A 24,514-nucleotide genomic window follows, 5' to 3' on the forward strand; every position below is an offset into this window, starting at 1 on the left:
AGTGCTCTGATGGTGTTTCCTGCTTGGCAGGGGGTTGGACTCGATGGCCCTTGTGGTCTCTTCCAACTCTATGATTCTATGATTCTATGAAGATGTCGGAGGGGAACTGGTGCCAAACGCTTGCCAAGAGTTGGCAAATTGAGAAAGGCTCTAGTTTTGCCACATCCTCTTCCACGCTGAGTCTTAGAAGGGCAAGGAAGTTGGCAGGCAGTAACAACTTCCGGAGGTTGGGGGGGGCAATGCCCTGTTTGCCTTGATGGACCACCTTCTCACTGAGTTGGGAACTGACAATATTCTCTGTTTAAAGCACTGGCTGAATGAAGTCTTTGCATATGGTTAAGCCCGAGTATCTGGTGCTATTTTGTGAAGACGGAGAGGTAAAAAGGTAAAAGGTAAAGGACCCTGGATGGTTAAGTCCAGTCGAAATTGACTATGGGGTATGGCTCTCATCTCACTTTTCAGGCCGAGGGAGCCGGCGTTTGTCCACAGACAGCTTTCCGGGTCCTGTGGCCCGCATGACTAAACCACTTCTGGTGTATTGGGGCACCAGCCTGTCCTATTTATCTACTTGCACTGGCGTGCTTTCAAACTGCTGGGTAATAATAATAATAATAATAATAATAATAATAATAATAATAATAATAATAATTTATTTTTTGAGGAAGTTCACAGCTCAGAGACAGGCGAACAGAAGAGTGGGAAGTGTTAGGAGAAGGGGGAGGGGAGATAGAAGCAGGAGAGCCAGATGACACGTTGTCACTGGAGAGTATTTCCCACCCCCCTTCCCCCAGAACTTGACGCTAATTAAGAGTGCAGGAACAAAGGACTCAAAGCCAACTGAATGCGAGTGGCCACCGTAAGGGCAAATGCTGTTGCTAGGAAAGAGGGAAGAGGAGCTCAGTTGGAGCAACTCAATTAGCAGGGCATACGCATTCTTTTGTCTCTTGCTGTTATGAATGAATAAACTCATTAAAAAGGACTCTGCCTTGTTCTCTCTGCTTCTCGCTGGCACCGGATAAGGAACAGAATTCCCTGACAACAGAGTTGGCTGGGATGCAGAAAGCGACTTGTTCCATTTGTAATGCATCTTTCATTGGCCTGTGTCTATTACAATCCGGTGATATGGCTAGAGGATGTGCACTGAGGTACAGCACTGATGCCCGCCCAAATTTTTTTTTAAACAAATTCATGGAGGATGAGGCTACCAATGGCTTCTAGCCGCCATGCATAAGTTCAACCTCCACTGTCAGAGGCAATATGCCTCTGAATGCTGGTTTCTGGGAATCACAAGTGGGGAGAGGCCTCTTGCACTCATGCTTGCAGACTTCCCAGGAGCATCTGGATGGCCACTGTGAGAAAAGGATGTTGCACTAGCCGGGCCATTGACCCTGATCCAGCAAGACTCTTCCTGTGCTGGGTAAGACAGAGGCAGAATTAATTTCCAGGCGCAATTCAAAGCGCTGGTGCTGATCTGTAAAGCTTTACATGCCTTAAAGCAGGGCTCAGCAACCTAAGGCCCATAGGCCAGAAGTGGCCCACGGAGGTCGTTTGACCGGCCCCCAAGCCGCCCCCAAACTGAGCTGCCCGCTCGCGCGCTGTGTTAAACTGGCGCACTGTGATGTGGGGACACACTTCCATAGTGTTAGAAATAACTTCTGCGCATGCACAGACGCTGAAAATCGCATCTGCGCAGCAAAAGTGCATCTCATCCTACAAGCGGTTTTGGCTTAGGGCCCTCGTATCTATGGGACCGCCTCTCCTGGTATGCCCCGCAGAAGACTTTAAGGTCCATGAATAACCATAGTTTAGAGGTCCTGGGCCCTAAGGAAGTCAGACTATCCTCGGCCAGGGCCTTTTCAGTGATGGCTCCGACCTGGTGGAATGCTCTGTCTCATGAGACTAGGGCCCTTCAGGATTTAACCTCCTTCCGCCGGGCCTGTAAGACAGAGCTATTCCTCCTGGCCTTTAATTTGAATTCAGCCTGATCTTTTATTTCCCTTCTCTTCCTTCCCCCTCCCCTTTTATGAAGATCACCCGCTCTGAGACCTCACAGCTAATTCTCCCCTGACCTCCTCACTGGTCCAAGTAGGACCAATTCAGCCAGCTAGCCCTGGGGATTATCTAATTGATTTTAGATTTTTATTGTTATTCATGTTTTTATACTGTATTTTATAATTAAGTGTTTTAAAGTGTTTTACATTTGTTGTTAGCCACCCTGAGCCTGGTTTTTGAACCGGGAAGGGCAGGGTATAAATAAAATTTATTATTATTATTATTATTATTATTATTATTATTATTATTAAGAATGGACCTCCAGAATGAATTAAGTTCATAACCGGATGTACCCCTGTATCTCTAGGTATGGTTCTCCCAACTCTGCAAATCACAAGCTGTTTTGCTTGTAATGCCCTTGTGTAGACTTCAGGCTTAATGATCTACTACGGCAGGGATCATCAACCCCTTCTTTGAGCAACGGCCAAATTTCGCAACTTTGCAGAATGACATGCCAAGCCCGGCATCTCTGACACAGGGGTCCTCTGTAGGTCTGCAATCTTGAGTCAGCCTCACCTGTAGTTAGCTTAATCTAGGAGTGCAGTAGCACTTGGGGCGAGAGAGCACCATCTCTCACTTGACTTCCTACAGCCCTTACTGATGCTGCTTACCATTAGGTAGAGGGAGACAGATGGGGAGGTTGGCGTGGTGTTAACTTGTGCTACACCTGCAGTGTTTGCACTGCGGTGGTCTTGCGGCTCCCCCTCCTCCTAAGCAGCAGTGATGCGGGCGATGGAGGTCAGGTGAGCAGCTCTCTCCCACCAACCACTGCTGCAGAGGTGGGCAACGTCAGGCAAAAATCATCCCAGTTTACAGAATAACCTCATCTTGTTTAAGGCTAGAGGTGGCGCTATGGTCTAAACCACTGAGCCTCTTGGGCTTGCCGGTTGCAAAGTCGGCGGTTCAAATCCCCACAACGGGGTGAGCTCCCGTCGCTCTGTCCCAGCTCCTGCCAACCTGCCAATTCAGAGTGTTGGTGCTGGCCTTTAAAGCCCTAAGCGGCCTCGGTCCAGTGTACCTGAAGGAGCGTCTCCACCCCCATCGTTCTGCCCGGATACTGAGGTCCAGCGCCGAGGGCCTTCTGGCGGTTCCCTCGCTGCAAGAAGCCAAGTTACAGGGAACCAGGCAGAGGGCCTTCTCGGTAGTGGCACCCGCCCTGTGGAACGCCCTCCCACCAGATGTCAAAGAGAACAACTACCAGACTTTTAGAAGACATCTGAAGGCAGCCCTGTTTAGGGAAGCTTTTAATGTCTGATGCATTACTATGTTTTAATATTTTGTTGGAAGCCGCCCAGAGTGGCTGGTAAGCCCAGCCAGATGGGCGGGGTATAAATAAATTGTTGTTGTTGTTGTTGTCAATGCTCCCTTCCTCTTCTCCTGCAGCGTCAGGAGAAGGGGGTGACTTCCATCATTCCTCCTCCATCACTCCCCCTTGAGTCCAATCCCTGACACCTGTCGAGAAAAGAGGGTGACCCTGTTCCTTCCACATCTTTGAGATCTACTCAGCTGCTGCTGCTTTCCCTCTTCTTTTGCCAGATGTCGTCACTCCGAACGGGCTGAACATTAAGAAATTCTCCGCTATGCACGAATTCCAGAATCTGCACGCCACCTGCAAAGCTAGGATCCAAGAGTTTGTTCGAGGCCATTTCTATGGGTATGATGTCCTGTTCAAAAAAGGAACAGTTGGGTTATTCCAAAATGTTAGGGTAGACCTTGCCCCAGACACCCAAAACCCCCATTCACAGTTTATCTGTGGGACTGGGAAATAGCCTTGCTGGCAGACAGAGGTGCCAACTTGGAGGAGTGATTGGGGGAGCTGACATCACATGTGTGACATCAGGGCGTTGGGGGGGCTGGGGGCGGAGCCAAACGGCTCAACGGGAGTGGCTCCTCCTTCACTTCCTCCTGGTGTTGCCACTGGCGGGAGGCCGCTTTGACCCTCCTTCCCCTCCACGGCAGGGAGGAGAAAGAGCTGGCCGCTGGAGGCATGTTTCACTTGGCTCCGTACTTTTGGGTCATCAGGAGTCCCAGCACCTAACCCAAAAATATAGGGAGGAGGCCAAAAGGGTTTGGCCCCTAGGTACTGGCACCCCTGCTGGCAGGATTGCCAGTGCTTGACTTCAAAATCCTGGGATCTGAGGAAGGGTGAGGGTGGAATATGAGGTGGGCCAAGGGGTGGACTTCATTAGGCCTAATGATTGGGGGGAAGGGATTCAATCCAGTTAACATTTAAAGGCAAATGCACCTAATTCACACTTTCCAACACAATTCTTGTTGTTTAGTCGTTTAGTCACATCCAACTCTTTGTGACGCCATGGACCAGAGCACGCCAGGCACTCCTGTCTTCCACTCCTTCCTGCAACTTGGTCAAACTCATGCTGGTAGCTTGGAGAACACTGTCCAACCATCTCGTCCTCTGTCGTCCCCTTCTCTTTGTGCCCTCCATCTTTCCCAACATCAGGGTCTATTCCAGGGAGTCTTCTCTTCTCATGAGGTGGCCAAAGTATTGGTGCCTCAGCTTCATGATCTGTCCTTCCAGTGAGCACTCAGGGCTGATTTCCTTCAGAATGGATAGGTTTGATCTTCTTGCAGTCCATGGGACTCTCAAGAGTCTCCTCCAGCACCATAATTCAAAAGCATCAATTCTTCGGTGATCAGCCTTCTTTATGGTCCAGCTCTCACTTCCATACATCACCCCTGGGAAAACCATAGCTTTAACGATGCGAACCTTTGTTGGCAAGGTGATGTTTCTGCTTTTTAAGATACTGTCTAGGTTTGCCATCGCCTTTCTCCCAAGGAGCAGGCGTCTTTTAATTTCGTGACTGCTGTCACCATCTGCAGTAATAATGGAGCCCAAGAAAGTAAAATCTCTCACTGCCTCCATTTCTTCCCCTTCTATTTGCCAGGAGGTGATGGGACCAGTGGCCACGATCTTCGTTTTTTTGATGTTGAGCTTCAGACCATATTTTGCGCTCTCCTCTTTCATCCTCATTAAAAGGTTCTTTAATTCCTCCTCACTTTCTGCCATCAAGGTTGTGTCATCTGCATATCTGAGGTTGTTGATATTTCTTCCAGCAATCTTAAATCTGGCTTGGGATTCATCCAGTCCAGCCTTTCGCATGATGAATTCTGCATATAAGTTAAATAAGCAGGGAGACAATATACAGCCTTCCCAATTTTTAACCCATCAGTTGTTCCATATCCAGTTCTAACTGTAGCTTCTTGTCCCACATAGAGATTTCTCAGGAGACAGATGAGGTGATCAGACACTTTAAGAACTTGCCATAGTTTGCTGTGGTCGACACAGTCAAATACCGCATTTTTTGCACCATAACACTCACTTTTTTCCTCCTAGAAAGTAAGGGGAAATGTCTGTGCGTGTTATGGAGCGAATGCCTGTGGGTGGCAGGGCGGAACTGCTGCAGTCGTGAGCAGAGGATCCATGGTTCCCCTTCCTTCCCTCCTCCGTGGTTACAAAGCATGGATCCACATGGATCCTCAGGATTTTTGCATTGGGCTACCCCAAACTCACCGTCAGATCACATGTCTGTGGCCACAGCATGAACCACAAAAATCATACATCCACTGTTTTGTTTAGAATATTTTTTTTCTTGTTTTCCTCCTCTAAAAACTATGTGCGTGTTATGGTCTGGTGCGTGTTATAGAGCGAAAAATACGGTACTTTTGCTTAGTCAATGAAGCAGAAGTAGATGCTTTTCTGGAACTCTCTAGCTTTCTCCATAATCCAGCATGTTTGCAATTTGGTCTCTGGTTCCTCTGCCCCTTCGAAATCCAGCTTGCACTTCTGGGAGTTCTCGGTCCACATACTGCTTAAGCCTGCTTTGTAGAATTTTAAGCATAACCTTGCTAGCTTGTGAAATGAGCGCAATTGTGTGGTAGTTGGAGCATTCTTTGGCATTGCCCTTCTTTGGGATTGGGATGTAGACTGATCTTCTCCAATCCTCTGGCCACTGCTGAGTTTTCCAAACTTGCTGGCATATTGAGTGTAGCACCTTAACAGCGTCATCTTTTAAAATTTTAAATAGTTCAGCTGGAATACCATCACTTCCACTGGCCTTGTTATTAGCAGTGCTTTCTAAGGCCCATTTGACTTCACTCTCCAGGATGTCTGGCTCAAGGTCAGCAACCACGCTACCTGGGGTGTCCGAGACATCCATTTCTTTCTGGTATAGGTCCTCTGTGTATTCTTGCCACCTCTTCCTGATGTCTTCTGGTTCTGTTAGGTCCTTACCACTTTTGTCCTTAATTATGGTAATCTTTGTACGAAATGTTCCTTTCATATCTCCAATTTTCTTGAACAGATCTCTGGTTTTTCCCATTCTATCATTTTCCTCTATAGGAACTGAAGCACAGCCATCATCCAAAGTTCACGCTTCTCCAAATTTTATAGTGCAGTTGTCCAGCCAAGTGTACAAAAAGGATTCATGAGGGCAAAGTGTGCCTTAAAATGCACAGATTAGTAAAAATAGCATACTAGGAAAAATTGCTTGCAAAGTTTTGCCGATGATTTTCTTAAGAGAAATTTTCACTAAAATGCTAAGAATTTTTTTAAAAAATTGTAAAGTGCTGTGGAAATGTAGAAAACAGAATTTAAGATGGAAAAAAAATGAGAAACTGAGAGGACCACAATAGACAGAAGCGTCTATTGCTCTCAATAATCCAAAGAGCAGAGAAACAATATGCAGCTTTAGTTACTGGGACAGAGGATTTACCAGCCTGCACTGGGGTCCCTGGCAATCCAGGAGGAACCCTCATTGGCCAGTGTAATGGTTCTAGGGGTTACTCGTGCGTAAGCCAGTGCAAACCCCTGGCTGCGTTGCCTGAGTGAACCTTTTCTGTCCGGACAGCCACTCTCTTGTGACTGTCTCAATCGCTGGCAGAATCCGTCAGTGGGCGTTTCTTAAACTTCTTCCAGCAAAGAAGCTCTTTGACGCCTAGTCTCCTCCTACTCTCTCTGCGCGAAAGCTTTCTGCGCAAGGAGGGTGTAGGCAGCGGAGGACCTCTACTCTCCCCGCTGGTCCCCGGCAAGGAGTCATGGGACCGCCTCGCCGCTTCCCCCATCTGCCCCCCTTCTCCACTGGTGCTACGCTGATTCTCTTCCCCAGAAGATGGGCTGCCTCTCCCACTCCCGGGACGCTCTCTGGAATCCCTCTGGATTTTGCTCTCTCCCTCCGGCACTGATGGCAGTTCCCTGACAGCCAGATTTATAAACAGATACAGTGGTGCCCCGCAAGACGAATGCCTCGCAAGACGGAAAACTCGCTAGACCAAAGAGTTTTCCGTTTTGGAGGTGCTTCGCAAAACGAATTTCCTATGGGCTTGCTTCACAAGACGACAATGTCTTGCGAGTTCCTGCTGGTTTTTTCCCCTTCTCCCCCTTTTTCTAAGCTGCTAAGCTGCTTATCAGCTGATCTGATCAGCAGATAAGCCGCTAAAAGCCGCTAATAGCGCTAATAGCGCTAATCCTTCAATGGGCTTGCTTCGCAAGACCAAAAAACCGCTAGACAAAGAGAATCACAGAACGGATTCTTTTCGTCTTGCGAGGCACCACTGTACAGAAAACTTACTGTTTCATCAGGCTTAGATTTTGCTACATTAAGCGCTACAGAATATACAACAATAAATAACAGCAACAGAGTGCTGTGACGGATTGGGTATGCATGGCGTGAGATAATCTTTCAGGAAAGACAGTAGCTGTAATCTAACAACTCTGGAGGACCACAGTTTACTCATCTGGGCTTTATGTTCTTATTGTTCACAATGGCTATTATTATCTGATTAACAGACTAGTTTCATGCTTTAATGGCTTCTAAGCAGTGCACAGTTTTAAATAAACAGTGAAACAGTTCCATCCAAATGCTAAAAGCACCCATATTTATAATACACAATAAAGTAAGGGCATTTAAAAGCATTACAATTAATAAGTAAACAAACAATTAAAAAAACCAATGAAGTTCAGGGAACTGTTTGCCCAAACAGGTGTGTCTTCAAGAGCCGGCAGAATGCCAATGCAGATGGTGGCGCTCATATTTCAGCCAGGAGGGCATTCTACAACACTGGTGCCATCGCTGTGTATGTTGGCTAGTCAAGATTCACGCAGCTGAGAGGTAGAACAGGAAACTTGCAGCGTTGTTGCTGTGTCAGTGACCTTCAGTCGGCAGCACAGTTTACCAGGAGCCCTCTTTGATCGACCACTTGACCCAATTTACGTTTGTTTGCCCTTGCTTTCAGACACCTTGATTTCAACCTTGAAAGGACTTTGTTTTTCTTCATTGCTGGGAGATACGAGTTTTCAAACAAAGGAGCCGACATGTTTTTAGAGGCCTTATCAAGATTGAACTTCCTCTTGAGGGTAAGAAAGAATGCAAATTCATATGAGGCTGCTTTAGTCTGTTTCCCTTGCCTGCTCTGACTGGCAGCTGTCCTCCGGGTCCCATAGACAGAGCACAATGAATCGAGTTGGCATCTGTCTGTGTCAAGAGGCAATGGAAGAGTGCAAATATATTGCATGTGAGAAGGACCAAATGTTTTAACAGGAGATGCTGGGGACTGCCACTGAGATTTTATGCATGTACTTTATGGGCCCCGCCTCTTCCCAAAGCTCAACAAGGGTATAATACAGACTCCCATATGTATAGTGCAATGGATTTCCACAGTCTTTGCCACTTGGCTGTCTCAGATGTAGCACACATATCGTCAAATCTGATATGGATGGGCTAGGGGAAGACTCATAGTGCAATGGAAGGGCACCTGATTTTTGCATTAGGACTATCCTTAGGCCACACCTCCTATTCCTAGGCCACACCCCTCACCAGCTCTGCTATACATCCTCCATGAGTGTTTTTGCCTGGCTGGAATGTGTCTTTGAATTCTGATAATGCTTCTTGCTTGCATGGATGAATATTCTTTTCTCCGCCCACTTTTGTCCCTTGCAACAGCAAGTAGCCCCTAGGAAGTTGACCAGAACGGAATGTGGCTCTTGGTCCGAAAAAGGTTTCCCAACCCTGGTGTCAGTGGTCTTTCGGATAACGTGGTTCCAAACCATTTAGGTCTTTAAAGGTCAAACAAGATGAACAATAAGGGGAGAGCATTGCAAAAAATCTCTCCCTGTTTAGACAGCCATCTTTTCTTCATTCAGGTGCACAGGAGCGATGTCACTGTCGTGGTGTTCTTCATAATGCCAGCAAATACCAACAATTTCAACGTGGAAACCCTGAAAGGCCAGGCAGTCCGGAAGCAGCTATGGTAAACCTCTTTCTTTCTCTTTTGGCGTGGCAAAGCAAAAGAGTTAATGGCAGGAGTGAGGCAGCAGTAAATCACACAGAGCATGTTGAAGTTAACTCTTTATTAGCAAAAACAGGATCTGCACAGGAGTGTCAGGCCTAATGAGCAGAGCAACTCATCTCTGGCAGGTCCTGCCCCCATGAGGCAGGAGCCAAGACTGAAGGTCCCCGTCTCCCCACAATCGCCTAAGCCCCCTCCTCTCCCAGGTCCCCTCCAAGCAATCTGAGACTCTGCCAACGCACCTGTTTCATACTCTCCAACATTTCTCCAGTGAAAATAGGGACGTCCCATTCCATAATGATAAATTTATTATTTATACCCCACACATCTTACTGGGTTGGCCCAGCCACTCTGGGCAGCTTCCAACATAATATAAAGACATAATAAAACATTAATCTTTTTTTTAAAAAAAAAAACACAACAACAACACTTCCCTATACAGGATTGCCTTCAGATGGCTCAGGAGTCGAATAAATCCATACCCCCCAACATTTCTCCTATGAAAATGGGGGCGTCCTAAGGAAAAGTGGGACATTCCGGGATCAAATCGGAAACCAAGATGGCTTCTCTAAATCAGGGACATCCCTAGAAAATAGGGACACTTGGAGAGTCTGCTGTCTCTGCTCCTCCCTCTTCATGCCTCTCCTGGTTCTGTGAGACCAAGGGGGAGTGGAGCGTGTTGCAGCAGGAGGGGGAGGAGGCACCCATGAATTTTTACCAGCCGCACTCATCTCTGCGTCTTTGCCTCCCTCCTCTCCTGCTTCTGAGTCAGGACTTCTCTCTGTCACTGACTCCCCCAGCTCACTAAGCCCTGTTGCCTCTTCAGCTTATGACACCTCCTCCTTCCAGTCTTCTCAGAGCCAGTGTGGTGTAGTGGTTAAGAGCAGTAGTCTCATAATCTGGGGAACCGGATTCGCTTCCCCGCTCCTCCACATGCAGCTGCTGGGTGACCTTGGGCCAGTCACACTTCTCTGAAGTCTCTCAGCCCCACTCACTTCACAGAGTGTTTGTTGTGGGGGAGGAAGGGAAAGGAGAATGTTAGCCGCTTTGAGACTCCTTCGGGTAGTCATAAAGCGGGATATCAAATCCAAACTCCTCCTCCTCCTCCTCTTCTTCTTCTTCTTCTTCTTCTTCTTCTTCTTCTTCTTCTTCTCCCTCTGACCGCTCCTCATTATCCCACCACCAATCCCCTGGCTCTGAGTCTTCTTCCTTTGGAAGTTCCCTGCTAGTTCCTCCTACCATTCCTCTGTGTCCAACCAGTCCGTGACAGTCTGTGACTGACTGGTTGATTCATGACAGTCCATGACTGATTGATTGACTGATTCTGGTGTGTGAAACGGCTGGTGGGTTTCATGTTTGCCCAAAGGGTGAACCTGACCAAGTTAGGTCCATTAATTTGAGGAGGTCCGCTCTAAGTAAAATATAGTTGCACGCCACCCAATTTATTCTATGAAATATCTGGAAGCTGACCCAGGACTTGCTCAGGCTGTGGTTCCCAGCTTATACTTATCGAATTGTGTCAATGCCCACACACCTGGTTCAAGACCCAGATCTGATGCTCAGATTGCAGAACTAGGGTGAACCCCACTGTGCCTGCAATCATTAGGCAGGAAGAGGAATTTTGGCAGGAGGAGAATTGAAAGGGAGAAAAAAAGTTAAGAGAAAGAATGAAACAGGAAGGAATTTGGCAAGGGGCCATTTTGCTTCTGCATCACAGTAACTCTTGCTGTTTCTGGACCGTGTATCCAACTTGCACTAGGTGTTTTTGAGACTGCCGCCTTGTGGTCTGATAAAGTAACCACACCCTTCTCTTTTAAAGGTGTTCCAAACAAAACCGTGCGTCCGATGCCCAATATCTCCTTGGGGAGCTGCAGTTGTACGGTGTTTCCTCAGTGGGAGAGATACAGAGATCTCTGCGCAATAGGAAATACATTTTCTTCCCCTGCCCCACAGCTAATGCCCGTGAGCGGGGTAAAACTGCAGTTCTGGAATGGTGGGGTCAGGGCCACATATGCACATGCGAGTTTTATATGCACAGGTACAAGCTTAGAAATAGTTATTCAAATTAAATAGAAAAGCAATACCTGTCAACACAGAGGGACGCGGGTGGCGCTGTGGGTTAAACCACAGAGCCTAGGACTTGCCGATCAGAAGGTCGGCGGTTCGAATCCCTGCGACGGGGTGAACTCCCGTTGTTCGGTCCCTGCTCCTGCCAACCTAGCAGTTCGAAAGCATGTCAAAGTTCAAGTAGATAAATAGGTACCACTCTGGCGGGAAGGTAAACGGTATTTCTGTGCGCTGCTCTGGTTCGCCAGAAGCAGCTTAGTCATGCTGGCCACATGACCCGGAAGCTGTATGCCGGCTCCCTCGGCCTGTAAAGTGAGATGAGCACCGCAACCCCAGAGTCGGCCATGACTGGACCTAATGGTCAGGGGTCCCTTTACCTTTACCTGTCAACACAGCAGGGAAAGCTGCAGCCAGGTGGATCGGTATGCCTTCTTAGTCTGCTGCCCTGGTCTCACTGTCAATGGGGAACTTCAGAGCCTCTCCTGATTTTCCTTCTTCTGGTCTGTTATCTTTAAACTAGACCTCGAGTAGAGGACTGTCATCTGTAAAGCATGACACAGCCACCTTAGAGAGGTACAGGGAGTGAGCTGAAGGCTGGCAGGATCTTGAGATACCTTGCAGTAGGTGATTTGGGGGACAATGGATTTGTGACCTGCTAGGACTGCTCATGTTTGCTTACCTCCACCTGTGATCTATTGGCATATTTGTAAATAAAGCAAGTATGACAATAGGGATGTGGAGCCTGTGTCCCTTGCTGGACTACAGTTCCTCTCATCCTTGACCACTGGTCATGTTGTCATAGATCTCTAGTGTTCTCTTCCTTGCAAAGGAAGCCAAACCCAGGCACTGCTGCCCTTCGAACATTTCTGCGAACAACTTTGTTCACCCAAATGTCATTAGATTCCTCCTCCCATCAGCCCCAGCCAGACTGGCCAATGGTCAGGGTTGATGGGAGTTGTAGTCCAGCGTATGAAGAACACCAAGTCAGGGGATGCTGGCAGGAAAAAGAAGAAGCAGAGATCAACATGATTCACATGGGAGACATTCACATGGGAAAAAGTGGATCGGAAGCCTTTAACGATGATCTGTTTCTTTCTCTCTCTCTTAGGGACACTGCGCATTTGCTCAAGGAAAAATTTGGCAAAAAGCTCTATGATGCACTATTAAGGTGAGTTCTCATTCACAGAATCATAGAATTGGAAGGGACCCAAAGGTCATCTAGTCCAACCCCCTACAATGCGGGAATCTCAGCTAAAGCATCCATGACAGATGGATGCAGGTGTCTCATATTTCACTGTAGAGTTATGTATTTGCATATGAAGCTCTGGGTTAGTTAAACAATCCCAGTGTTGTGGGCCAGAGAGAGCTCCCACTTCAGAAATTTTAAATGATTATTTTGGAAAATGCTTCCCTTCTTTTCACAAAAAAAGATCTTCCCTATTGCACCCACAGAGGAGAAATCCCTGATATGAGCAAGATCATAGATCGTGATGACCTCACCATCATAAAACGGGCCATCTATTCAACTCAGGTTAGAGGCTCTTTTTTCTGATTATTTAATGGAAAGCATAAAATTTGTCTTATGGTGTAGCTCTCACTAGAGTAGTAAATCTACATACCATCAATATCATTCTTTTTAAAAAGTTGCTTATTTTCTTTAAATGCTATGGGTTGTATCCTGTTCTAGGCCTACTCAGAGAAGACCCATGGATGTTAATGAGCACAACTATTAATTTCTACTCTGTATAACTAAGTATTCATTTCTACTACCCCAAGGCCCATTAAGGCCCGCTGTGTGGCTTACAATAAAGAAAAACACAGCAAAAATAAGATATAAATAGAAACTTTTTAAAAAACAACAACAACCCACCCTTGAAACCTTAAAAGAGCATGAAACGAGTTTCCTAAAAGTAACCAAAGAGATGGTCAACTTGCTTCTGAATTCAGAAGGTTCCAAATAAAGTGGGGCCACTTCAAAAAGGCTATGCTGGTGTTTAGACCCCATTGGCTACAAACTTGCCTTTTTTGCCTGTTTATTTGAAACATGTCCCCAAATGCACATCTTGTTCTGTTGCAGCGACAGGGACTTCCGCCAGTGACAACCCACAACATGATCGATGATTCCACCGACCCGATCCTCAGCACCATTAGACGCATCGGCCTTTTCAACAACAGGACAGATCGAGTGAAGGTGCAGCTCTCAGGGCTTTAAAAAAATGTATATTTCCCTGTCTACTCTGCCTTAAAAAACCTGGAACAGCTGGTACACAGAGTTTTGTTGTTGTTGTTTAGTCGTTTAGTCGTGTCCAACTCTTTGTGACCCCATGGACCAGAGCATGCCAGGCACTCCTGTCTTCCACTGCCTCCCGCACTTTGGTCAAACTCATGCTGGTAGCTTCGAGAACACTGTCCAACCATCTCGTCCTCCGTCGTCCCCTTCTCCTTGTGCCCTCCATCTTTCCCAACATCAGGGTCTTTCCCAGGGAGTCTTCTCTTCTCATGAGGTGGCCAAAGTATTGGAGCCTCAGCTTCAGGATCTGTCCTTCCAATGAGCACTCAGGGCTGATTTCCTTCAGAATGGATAGGTTTGATCTTCTTGCAGTCCATGGGACTCTCAAGAGTCTCCTCCAGCACCTGAGTACAAAGATGCAATATTTTCAGAAGGCAGGAGGGAATACATGACACTGTCCTAATCCAAGCCAGGTCATTGGTCTTTCTCTCCTAGTACTATTGCATCTACGCGAGTTCCTTTTAACCAAGCCAGCCATTCCCACCCTTGAACCCCCAGACGGCAACCAAGGCAGCTAGTTTTAAAATAGGAGCTATATGAGGTCTAAACTAAACCCCAGCCAGGAATCCTTAAGATGCCAGGACAGTCTTCAGTTTTTGCTGCAACAGGCTTATTTATTTAGTGTGAGCACCTTGAAATGAGTCCGGGAACAAATGGGTTATATGAGTTCTAAATTAAATGCTAGCCAATAATCTGAGTGCTGCATTTTGTACCAATTGAAATTTCCAAGTCGTCTTCAATGGGAAAGCCCCATGCAGAGCGCATTGCAGTAATCCAATTTGGAAGTTCCTTATAGACGTCAGCCATCCCACATAGATCAATTATACTGTCCTCCTGGTTCCTGTGTGTGAAGAGCAGCTGTCACTCATGTTGCAGGGCCGGATTTAGGTTTAATGAGGACCTCAGCTACTGAAGGTAATGGGGCCCTTTATATGTCCAGCTGCCCTTTGTCAACAACAAATTGTCCCTGTTTTTTGTGTTGAATATATGCTATGTGGTAATTTATGGACCTAATAGGTATCTAAAGCCATTTGCACATAACAAAATATGTATTTTATCAAAGTAATAGTTGAACTGAAATACAGTTAAGAAGAAGTATATTAATAGTGAAATACAATTAAGAAGAAGTATATTACATGCAGAATGTAGGCACCCTATATATAGAAATGAGAAAAACAGTGATATTTTAGGGCTAGCAGGCAGGGCCCATTACTTACATCATAGGAGCCTACACAACACAAAACACTGTAGTTGTATGTAGATTTTATTTTATTTGTTTTTTATCTTATATTTTGGCAATGTACATCCAGGTTTTTCCCCCTTTGATTTTTTTTGGGGGCCCCCAAGAGAGTGAGGCCCTAAGCTATAGCTTGTTTAGCTCATATGTAAATCTGGCTCTGCTCATGTGGATTGTGTCTCTGCTGGACATAGCAAGGGACTGCTAGATTTGAAAACTCCCCCTTTTTAAATTATACCTCTAAAGGCAATGTTTATGTGGGTTTTCTTCTTCTCATTCAACTCTCCAGGTGATCTTGCACCCTGAATTCCTTTCTTCAACGAGTCCCTTATTGCCGATGGACTACGAAGAGTTTGTCAGAGGCTGCCATCTTGGGGTGTTCCCATCATACTATGAACCCTGGGGTTACACTCCCGGTAAGCAAATGACAGACTCACTGGCTTTTATTGTAACTCGCTCTACGCGGGTCTGCCCTTGAAGCTGACCCAGAAACTCCAGCGGGTGCAGAATGCAACGGCGAGGCTCCTTACGGGGTCCTTGCCGCGGGATCACATTCATCCAGTGCTTTACCAACTGCACTGGCTCCCGGTGGAGTACAGGGTCAGGTTTAAGGTGCTGGTTTTGACCTTTAAAGCCCTACGCAGCCTAGGACCCACATACCTACGGGACCGTCTCTCCTGGTATGCCCCGTGGAGGACCTTAAGGTCCACAAATGACAACACTTTGGAGGTCCTGAGCCTCAAGGAGGTTAGATTGGTTTCAACTAGGGCCAGGGCATTTTCAGCACTGGCCCCGACATGGTGGAACGCTCTGTCACAAGAGACCAGGGCCCTGTGGGACTTGACATCTTTCCACAGAGACTGCAAGACAGAGCTGTTCCGCCTGGCCTTTGGTTTGGACTTGGTCTGACCCTTATGTCTTCCCACCCCTTATGGTTTTGATGTATCGGCTATTTTAAAATGAGGCTGCATTTTAAATTGCATTTTAACCTGTATTTTAAATTGTGTTTTTCCCCCCTCTCTTTTTCCCCTATTATGTTTTTACTGTGATTTTATTGGTGTTAGCCGCCCTGAGCCCAGCTCTGGCCGGGGAGGGCGGGGTATAAATAAATTTATTATTATTATTATTACAGATGGGGGGCGCACAGTTTCAATGCAGCCTGCTTCTGGTGTGACCCTGCAAAGTTGCACATCACTGTGGGAGTTAAACCTTCTTTGTCTTTTGGCAGCTGAGTGTACTGTCATGGGGATTCCCAGCGTGACCACAAATCTCTCTGGATTTGGCTGTTTCATGCAGGAGCATGTGGCCGACCCAGCTGCCTATGGTAAGGACATTGCAGCCATGGAACAGATTATTAATGTGCTAGGGGTTTTAGCCAGCACAGTGCATTTTCCACATGCATTTTCCCAACTTTGAGAGATTGGGTTGATTTGGTTGCAGGCTTTTGCGCTGCATTTTTGGTTAATATTTTGGTTATAGACTAAAAGTAGAATTCTCTGGATGCCTAGATCCAGGTTTGGGGCAATCACTCTTTGGTGAGAGAGCCCTAGCAGAGATCTAAAATCACAAAACAAGTAGCAAAGTAAACAACGGAAATATAGGCAGTTAGGCCTTTAAAATATCCCCTTCTAAGTCACAATGGAACCTCGGGTTATGTACCTTCCTCCTTAAGAACGCTTTGGATAATGAGCTCCGCTAACCCAGAAGTAGGTCTCCTGGTAGCGAACTTTGCCCTAGGATGCGAGCAGAAGTCGTGTGCTGGTGGCATGGCAGCAGCGGGAGGCCCCATTAGCAAAAGCGCATCTCATGTTAAGAACGGTTTCGGGTTAAGAACGGACCTCTGGAACGAATTAAGTTTGTCACCAGAGGTACCCCTGTATTTCCTAAGTTTCCCACTTAGCATAGAAAAAGACCACACCTTTGGTGAGTTAAAAATGGTTTACTTACAAACTCTTCAAAGGCCAGATTCATGTGCTTTTCCATATTTCAGCAAGACAAGATAGGCAGGGTGACTTAGTTTAAAAAATGGTAATTTTCTAAATTATTTGCATAGAAACACAAAGATGGCTTGCTGAAGCCACACGGTCTAAGCTTGGAGCCTCTAGCTCAGATATCCTTACTGGAAGGGTTCACATGATGGCAGGATGGAGGAAAGTCAGAGAACAAAGAGTTTGGTAGTCCTTCCTCCCAAGGTTAGGGGATGTGACTTAGCTAAGCCTGGCAGAATGACTTACTCTATGGTCTTAACCCTTCCGTGCATTAATTAGAGGTTAGTTATATGAGGCTGGATATATCCCACATTTTGGACCTTCCAAAGTTCAGTTTAAAAAGAGAGTGGGAGAAGAGGAGAGTTCAGATTGGCTATACAAAGCACAAGCGTCTCCACTTGATGAGGGACGGGATTTTGCAAAGGTCATTATCATGCATAATGACAGATGCAACAGAAGCCTTCAAAGGCCAAAGAGCAACTGCAAACTCTTTTCTTTCCAACCTGGGTTTGTCTCCTGCAGGTATTTACATTGTGGACAGGAGATTCCGCTCCCCAGATGAGTCCTGTAACCAGCTGACGCAGTTCCTGTATGGATTCTGCCAGCAGTCACGTCGGCAGAGGATCGTTCAGAGAAACCGAACGGAGAGGCTCTCGGACTTGCTGGACTGGCGATATCTAGGCAGGGTACACTGAACGACTGCATGTGTATCACGCTCCCTGTTGCTTGAGATCAGGGGTTGGCAACTTCGGCCTAGAGGCTGAATGCAGCCTTCCAGGTCTCTCTTATCTGGCCCTTAGGATTCTCCACAGGCCACACCGCCAACCCTGGCCACACCTTTCATCAGCTCTACCTCTCCTCAGGTGGTTTTTTGCCTTGCTGAAATGTATCCTTGAACTGCAATGCCCGACTGGGAGATGGAGGCATGTCTCTGTGTATTAATCTCTGACTTCTCCTTGGCTGAGATGTAACCTAATGTGCAAGGCAAGAGCAACATCCATTGCTATGCCCACTTTAATAATAATAATAATAATAATAATAATAATAATAATAATAATAATAATAATTTATTTATACCCCACCCATCTGGCTGGGTTTCCCCAGCCACTCTGGGTGGCTTCTAACAAAACACTAAAATACAATACAATAACCTATTAAACATTAAAAGATTCCCTAAACAGGGCTGCCTTTAGATGTCTTCTAAAATTTTGGTAGTTATTTTTCTTTGACATCTGGTGGGAGGGCGTTCCTCAGGGCGGGCGCCACTATCAAGAAGGCCCTCTGCCTGGTTCCCTGTAACTTGGCTTCTTGCAGCGAGGGAACCACCAGAAGGCCCTCGGCGCTGGACCTCAGTGTCTGGGCAGAACGATGGGGGTGGAGACGCTCCTTCAGGTATACTGGGCCGAGGTCGTTTAGGGCTTTCAAGGTCAGCACCAACACTTTGAATTGTGCTCGGAAACGTACTGGGAGCCAGTGTAGGTCTTTCAGTGTAGGTTATTTTGCATCTGGTCCTGCCCATCACTAGTGCGTATGCACACTGGCCCTCAGAAGATTGCTTATAAGGGAACACAATCCACAGGCTGAAGAAGATTCCCAACTCTCACTTTGGATTATTTGCTAAGTAGCTTTTGGATACATCAGTATGTGATGATCAAGGGTCTGGAAACCAAGCCTTATGAGCAACGGTTGAGGGAGTTGGGAGTTTAGCCTGGAAAAGAGGAGACTGAGAGGAGATGTGATAGGCACCTTCAAATATCTAAAGGCCCATCACATGAAAGGCAGAGCAAGCCCATTTGTTCCTGCTCTGGAGGGTAGGACTTGAACCACTGGCTTCAAGTTACAAGAAAGGAGATTCCAACTAAACATTAGGAAGAACTTTCTCATGACACGAGCTGTTTGACAGTGGAACGGTGATGGACTCTCCTTCCTTGGAGGTTTCTAAGCAGAGGTTGGATAGCCATCTGTCACGGATGCTTGAGTTGGGATCCCTGCATTGCAGGGGGTTGGACTTGATGACCCTTGGGGTCCCTTCCAACTCTACAATTCTACCATTCTGTGAATGATTGCGTGAAGTCATAGTCATAGAAGTCATAGAGTTGTGACAAGGACACCATGGTAAGGCATGGACCTTCTAGCGCAGTTGTGATCATGAGAGGATGAAGGCCTGGGCCGCTAAGTTACATCTCTCTCTATTTCTCTTTCCTTACAGTTTTATATGCATGCTAGGCACCTGGCCCTTAGTCGGACATTTCCTGAAAAATTCGTGCTGGAACCAAATGCTCCACCAAAGGTAACTCCTCCTACATCGTACCGTAAAACCTTTATTGGCTTCACATGTTGTTGTTCAGTCGTTTAGTCATGTCCGACTTTTTGTGACCCCATGGACCAGGGCACGCCAGGCACTTCTGCCTTCCACTGCCTCCCGCAGTTTGGTCAAACTCATGCTGGTAGCTTCGAGAAGGCTGTCCAACCATCTCGTCCTCTGTCGTCCCCTTCTCCTTGTGCCCTCCATCTTTCCCAACATCAGGGTCTTTTCCGCGGAGTCTTCTCTTCTCATGAGGTGGCCAAATATTGGAGTCTCAGATTCATGATCTGTCCTTCCAGCGAGCACTCAGGGCTGGTTTCCTTAAGAATGGATAGGTTTGATCTTCTTGCAGTCCATGGGACTCTCAAAAGTCTCCTCCAGCACCGTAATTCACATACAACATCCAAAACAAATCAATACAGTATTACCACTTCCCCATTGGCACAAAACATTTGCTAAAAGAAAGGAGGCAGAGCACTCTGTTGTCATATCTCTTGGTCTCCAGGGAGATCAGACGTCTGCAGTGTATTTCGACGACAAAAAACCAAATAGAGATATTTAGCCACTAACTTGGTGAGCTCCTGTTTATTCCCCAGTAATACAAAATGTATGACCTCTGACTCTGGTTTCCATTTGGGGATACAGAGTTGATCTAGAAACTGCTGGCAGAGATCAGCATATAGTTTACAATTGAAAACCCTATGTGTAAAGGGTTTCCACCAGGTGGTCTTCACCTGGGCAAGTTCTTTCTCCTTCCACCCTGACTGAGAACCTTCCCCAAAGGAGGTTTGATGGATTTGAATTAAACCTGGCCAGCGAGAATGCCCTTCTTTCTTGAGGGTTAAGCAGAAATTCAAGGTAATTATGGTTACCGTATTTTTTCGCTCCATAAGACGCACTTTTCCCTCCTAAAAAGTAAGGGGAAATGTGTGTGCGTCTTATGGAGCAAATGCAGGCGGGAGGCTCTGCTCAGCGCTCCCTTTAAAGAATATTTTTTTCCTTGCATTTCCCCCTTTAAAAACTAGGTGTGTCTTATGGTCAGGTGCGTCTTATGGAGTGAAAAATATGGTAGTTTCATGTGCCCAAGAAAGTTGAAAATAGAGAGAGGGGAACATGTTTTCTCTGCTGCTACTGTTAGTTCTTGGTGTTCAATATCCCACAACCTAGTTTTTATTATAGCCTTGGCAGATGGTAGGGACATCAATTGCAAAAGTTCCACTGACAGCCCGAGTTGCTGTACGTTCTTGTTAAACTTTTGTAGCCCTGGGGAAAGAAACTCCTCCTACACGTTATGCTTCAAGGGACATAAGTCAGATATGACCGCTGAACATGTCACCATCTGTCTGAGAAACAGGTGTTTCAATAATAATAATAATAATAATAATAATAATAATAATAATTTATTTATGTCCTGCCCATCTGGCTGGGTTTCCCCAGCCACTCTGAGCAGCTCCAAACATAATTAAAAGCACAACATCATAAGTTAAAAACTTCCCTAAACAGGGCTGCCTTCAGACGTCTTCTAAAAGTCAGGTACAGTAGTTGTTTATTTCCTTGACACCTGAGTGGAGGGCATTCCACAGGGTGGGTGCCACCACCGAGAAGGCCCTCTGCCTGGTTCCCTGTAACCTCACTTCTCACAGTGAGGGAACTGCCAGAAGGCCCTTGGAGCTGGACCTCGGTGTACATTTTTAAATTAATGGAAAATATTTTGGGTGGCAGGGGGAGGAAGGGCATGTTTTTACATTAAGGGCCCTTCTTGCATTGTATTTATCCCTCGCTTCCATTTCTCCTGCAGACTGAAGGATTTCGGTATCCGCGCCCGTCATCGGTGCCCCCCTCGCCCTCCGTCTCTCAGCACAACAGCCCCCACCAAAGCGACGAAGAGCTGGACGAGGAGGACGAAAGGTACGATGAGGACGAAGAGGCTGAGAGGGACAGGCAGAACATAAAGGCCCCTTTCTCCCTCAGCGCTGTGCCGGATGGGAAAAAGAAGCAGCACGGAGAATATAGGAACTGATGCAGCAACCCCTTGCTTGTAGCAAACGGCTGCTGCCAATCCTGCTTGTACATGTTACCTTAAAGTTGGGTACGACCTGATGTAAGGGAAGTGTGGATGATTCCGGTGGGAGCTAGATGTCTGAAATACCTCGAATCCTCTGCCCTCTTTCCTCCATTATAAATAGTTCTGATGGTGCATCTCCCCCTTCCCTCATTCTACCCCCCCCCCTTTGGCAGTAGAAGAAATAATTAGAAGTGTGTGTCAAAAACCAGGACTGTATGCTGGCTTTTTTTTATAATCCCTAACCCTAATATGGACGCGGGTGGTGCTGTGGGTTAAACCACAGAGCCTAGGACTTGCCGATCAGAAGGTCGGCGGTTCGAATCCCCGCGACAGGGTGAGCTCCCATTGCTCGGTCCCTGCTCCTGCCAACCTAGCAGTTCGAAAGCACGTCAAAGTGCAAGTAGATAAATAGGTACCGCTCTGGCGGGAAGGTAACCGGCATTTCCGTGCGCTGCTCTGGTTCGCCAGAAGCGGCTTAGTCATGCTGGCCACATGACCCGGAAGCTGTACGCCAGCTCCCTTGGCCAATAAAACGAGATGAGCGCCACAACCTCAGAGTTAGCCATGACTGGACCTAATTTACCTAATTTTACCCTTTACCTTTGACCCTAATATCTTGGCACTGAGAAGGGGGATCAAAGTGCCACCTATTGCCTGCAAATTTGGCAGGGAAAGAACAGCTACTGTTCTTAGAGCTGATACTCAGCCTGCTGCTATTTTTCAATTTGGTGCATTGCAAGTAAATCTGGTTTGTCTCCTTCAGCTGTGGATACAGGGCTGGCCCTGTCCTTGGGCAAAGTGAAGCAGCAGTTGCTAGAGAGAAAGGGATTAGGGGCAAAGCTTTGGCTAGAGCTGTGTGTCCCACATGGCCTGGTCTGCTCCTTCCAAATTTATCTTTCTGTCTCATTGATGGGACATTGAAGTAAGATTTGACTGCTAGTCTGGCCAAGTCCTGTACATGGAATTTGTGGGAGCAGCAAACATCTTGTTCTTCGCCTCCGTCAGCCAAATGCCTTGGAAAGGCCACTGACAGATTAAAAACCCCAACCCTCCCCCATTAGTCCAAAGCTGGTTCAAATATCTTTTTGAGCGCTAGTCCCTGTTATCAGAGAAGACTTCAAGCACCCTTGAAGGTCAGTTTTCAGACTTCTTGCAATGAAGAAATTTTCAGCGTTCTGTCTGTTGTGGATCTACCTTAAGAACTTTGAGACTCTCATCTGTAAGTCAGAGAGATCCAGGCATCATTATGTATGTCTAATACATTCTTTTCACAATTGGTAGCTGGCTTAGACCTGCTTCTAAAAGTGAGTCTTTTTGCCTTTCTCTCCAAAAGTTTTGTCTAACAGGCACAATCAATACCCTCAGAGAGAGAGAGAGAGAGACTATTAATATAAAGCAAAACTTGAAAATATCAAAAGCAAATACCAGCATACAGAATTCTTAAACATAAAGATTATGACTTACTAGCTGTTTCCCAGCTCCCCAAGACCAGGTTGTATCCAGCTAAGTCATACTCAGAGTAGAACCACCGGAATAAACGCACTTTGCTAATTTCATTGATTTCAACAGGTTTACTCTGAGTATGGCTTAGTTGGATACAGCCCCATGTCTTTGTCTTATTTACCGTATTTTTTGCTCTATAAGACTCACTTTTTCCCCTCCTAAAAAGTAAGGGGAAATGTGTGTGCGTCTTATGGAGCGAATGCAGGCTGCGCAGCTATCCCAGAAGCCAGAACAGCAAGAAGGATTGCTGCTTTCACTGCGCAGCGATCCCTCTTGCTGTTCTGGCTTCTGAGATTCAGAATATTTCTTTTCTTGTTTTCCTCCTCCAAAAACTAGGTGCGTCTTGTGGTCTGGTGCGTCTTATAGAGCGAAAAATACGGCACTTGCTTTTGATGTAATGGGTTATAGGATGAGAGATATTTTCTTCCCAACAGTGCGGGGGGGGGGGGTTAGTGCTTATAATAATTCAGAATTGATTGCTTACTTTTGTGAATGACTGCTGCTCCAGAGGGCAGGACCCAAACCAGTTCAGATTACAGGAAAGGAGATTCTGAGTAAACGCTAGGGAGAACTTTATGACGGTAAGAACTGATCGACAGTGGAATGGACTGTCTTGGAAAGTGGTAGACTCTCCTTCATTGGACAGGCCTTTAAGCAGAGGTTGGATGGCCATCTGTCAGGGATTTTTGAGCTCTGATTTCTGCATTCCAGGGGGTTGGACTAGATGGCCATTGGATACCCCTCTACAATTCTACGGCTCAGAACTGAAGCACCCGATCCCAAGAGATGTTTAAGCAGAAACTTCCTTTCTTCTGCATTCCCTATACGTCCTTTTCCCACAGCTTCTCCATCTTAGAACCACGATCTAGAAATATTTGAAGAATCTCTTCCAAAGCTAGAGATCTGTAAACGGAAATTTATTTAAGCTCATTTTTTTTGAGGGGGGAGGGAGTCCCTGCTTATAATCGTGCTGCTTATCCTGTATTCCAAAGAACAGTCATTTCCCGCCACCTTTAAAGCAACCAGTCTAGAATTACTTTGAATAATTTGTGGTCAACCAGCAGACCTCAAAACGTCTTATTATTCAGTGCTTGCATACAGTTCCTGGCCATAATATGTCGCCCGTCTGAACTTGTCCACATCCACAATAAACCACAAACTATTACTACTTTCTGATTTCTGTGAGAATTGAATGAACCGAAAGGGTCAGCGGCGTAGTTGTAGATTTGTTTATGAGGTCTGTCTATGGAAAGGGCAATAGATGTTCTTAACCTGAAGCACCACTTTAGCTAATAGGGCCTCCTGCTGCCACCACGCCGCCGGAGCCCGATTTCTGTTCTTATCCTGAAGCAAAGTTCTTAACCTGAAGCACAATTTCTGGGTTACCGGAGTGTGTAACCTGAAACGTATGTAACCTGAGATACCACTGTATCAGAAATGGGAAAACATTTTGAAGCACTGAAGGAAGGGGTGGAAAAATCTGTCAATTTTGATTTCCGTTTCTCATTAAGTTCTTTTTTTAATTATTCAGTCCACGTGAAAATTCATACATTTCCTCCCCCACAACATAACACATATTTCTGCAAGCATTTTTTCCCTACCAGAATGCATTTTTGTACATTATCTTGATGAGTGTAATTCTTTCTGTGCCGAGGTTTTTTATTATTATTCTTTTGTGTGGTTATTTTTGGGTTGAAGAACT

General features: G+C 46.3%; 1 protein-coding gene across 2 annotated transcripts in view; it reads left to right on the forward strand.

Annotated features, from left to right (window-relative positions):
- Nucleotides 1-24,514, forward strand: part of GYS2 (glycogen synthase 2) — a 184,238-nt gene that overhangs the window by 31,774 nt on the left and 127,950 nt on the right. For both annotated transcript variants that reach the window (XM_082238899.1, XM_082238900.1), the window contains 11 exons: nt 3,589-3,706; nt 8,305-8,425; nt 9,212-9,318; nt 12,533-12,592; nt 12,877-12,955; nt 13,502-13,615; nt 15,241-15,367; nt 16,180-16,275; nt 17,462-17,625; nt 19,149-19,229; nt 21,043-23,165. In XM_082238899.1, coding sequence (XP_082095025.1) covers nt 3,589-3,706; nt 8,305-8,425; nt 9,212-9,318; nt 12,533-12,592; nt 12,877-12,955; nt 13,502-13,615; nt 15,241-15,367; nt 16,180-16,275; nt 17,462-17,625; nt 19,149-19,229; nt 21,043-21,264 — 1,289 coding nt within the window. In that variant the 3' untranslated portion in view covers nt 21,265-23,165. The remainder of the gene's footprint in view (nt 1-3,588; nt 3,707-8,304; nt 8,426-9,211; nt 9,319-12,532; nt 12,593-12,876; nt 12,956-13,501; nt 13,616-15,240; nt 15,368-16,179; nt 16,276-17,461; nt 17,626-19,148; nt 19,230-21,042; nt 23,166-24,514) is intronic.

The sequence above is a fragment of the Podarcis vaucheri genome (assembly GCF_965113315.1).
Source record: "Podarcis vaucheri genome assembly, chromosome: 10".
NCBI lineage: Eukaryota > Metazoa > Chordata > Lepidosauria > Squamata > Lacertidae > Podarcis > Podarcis vaucheri.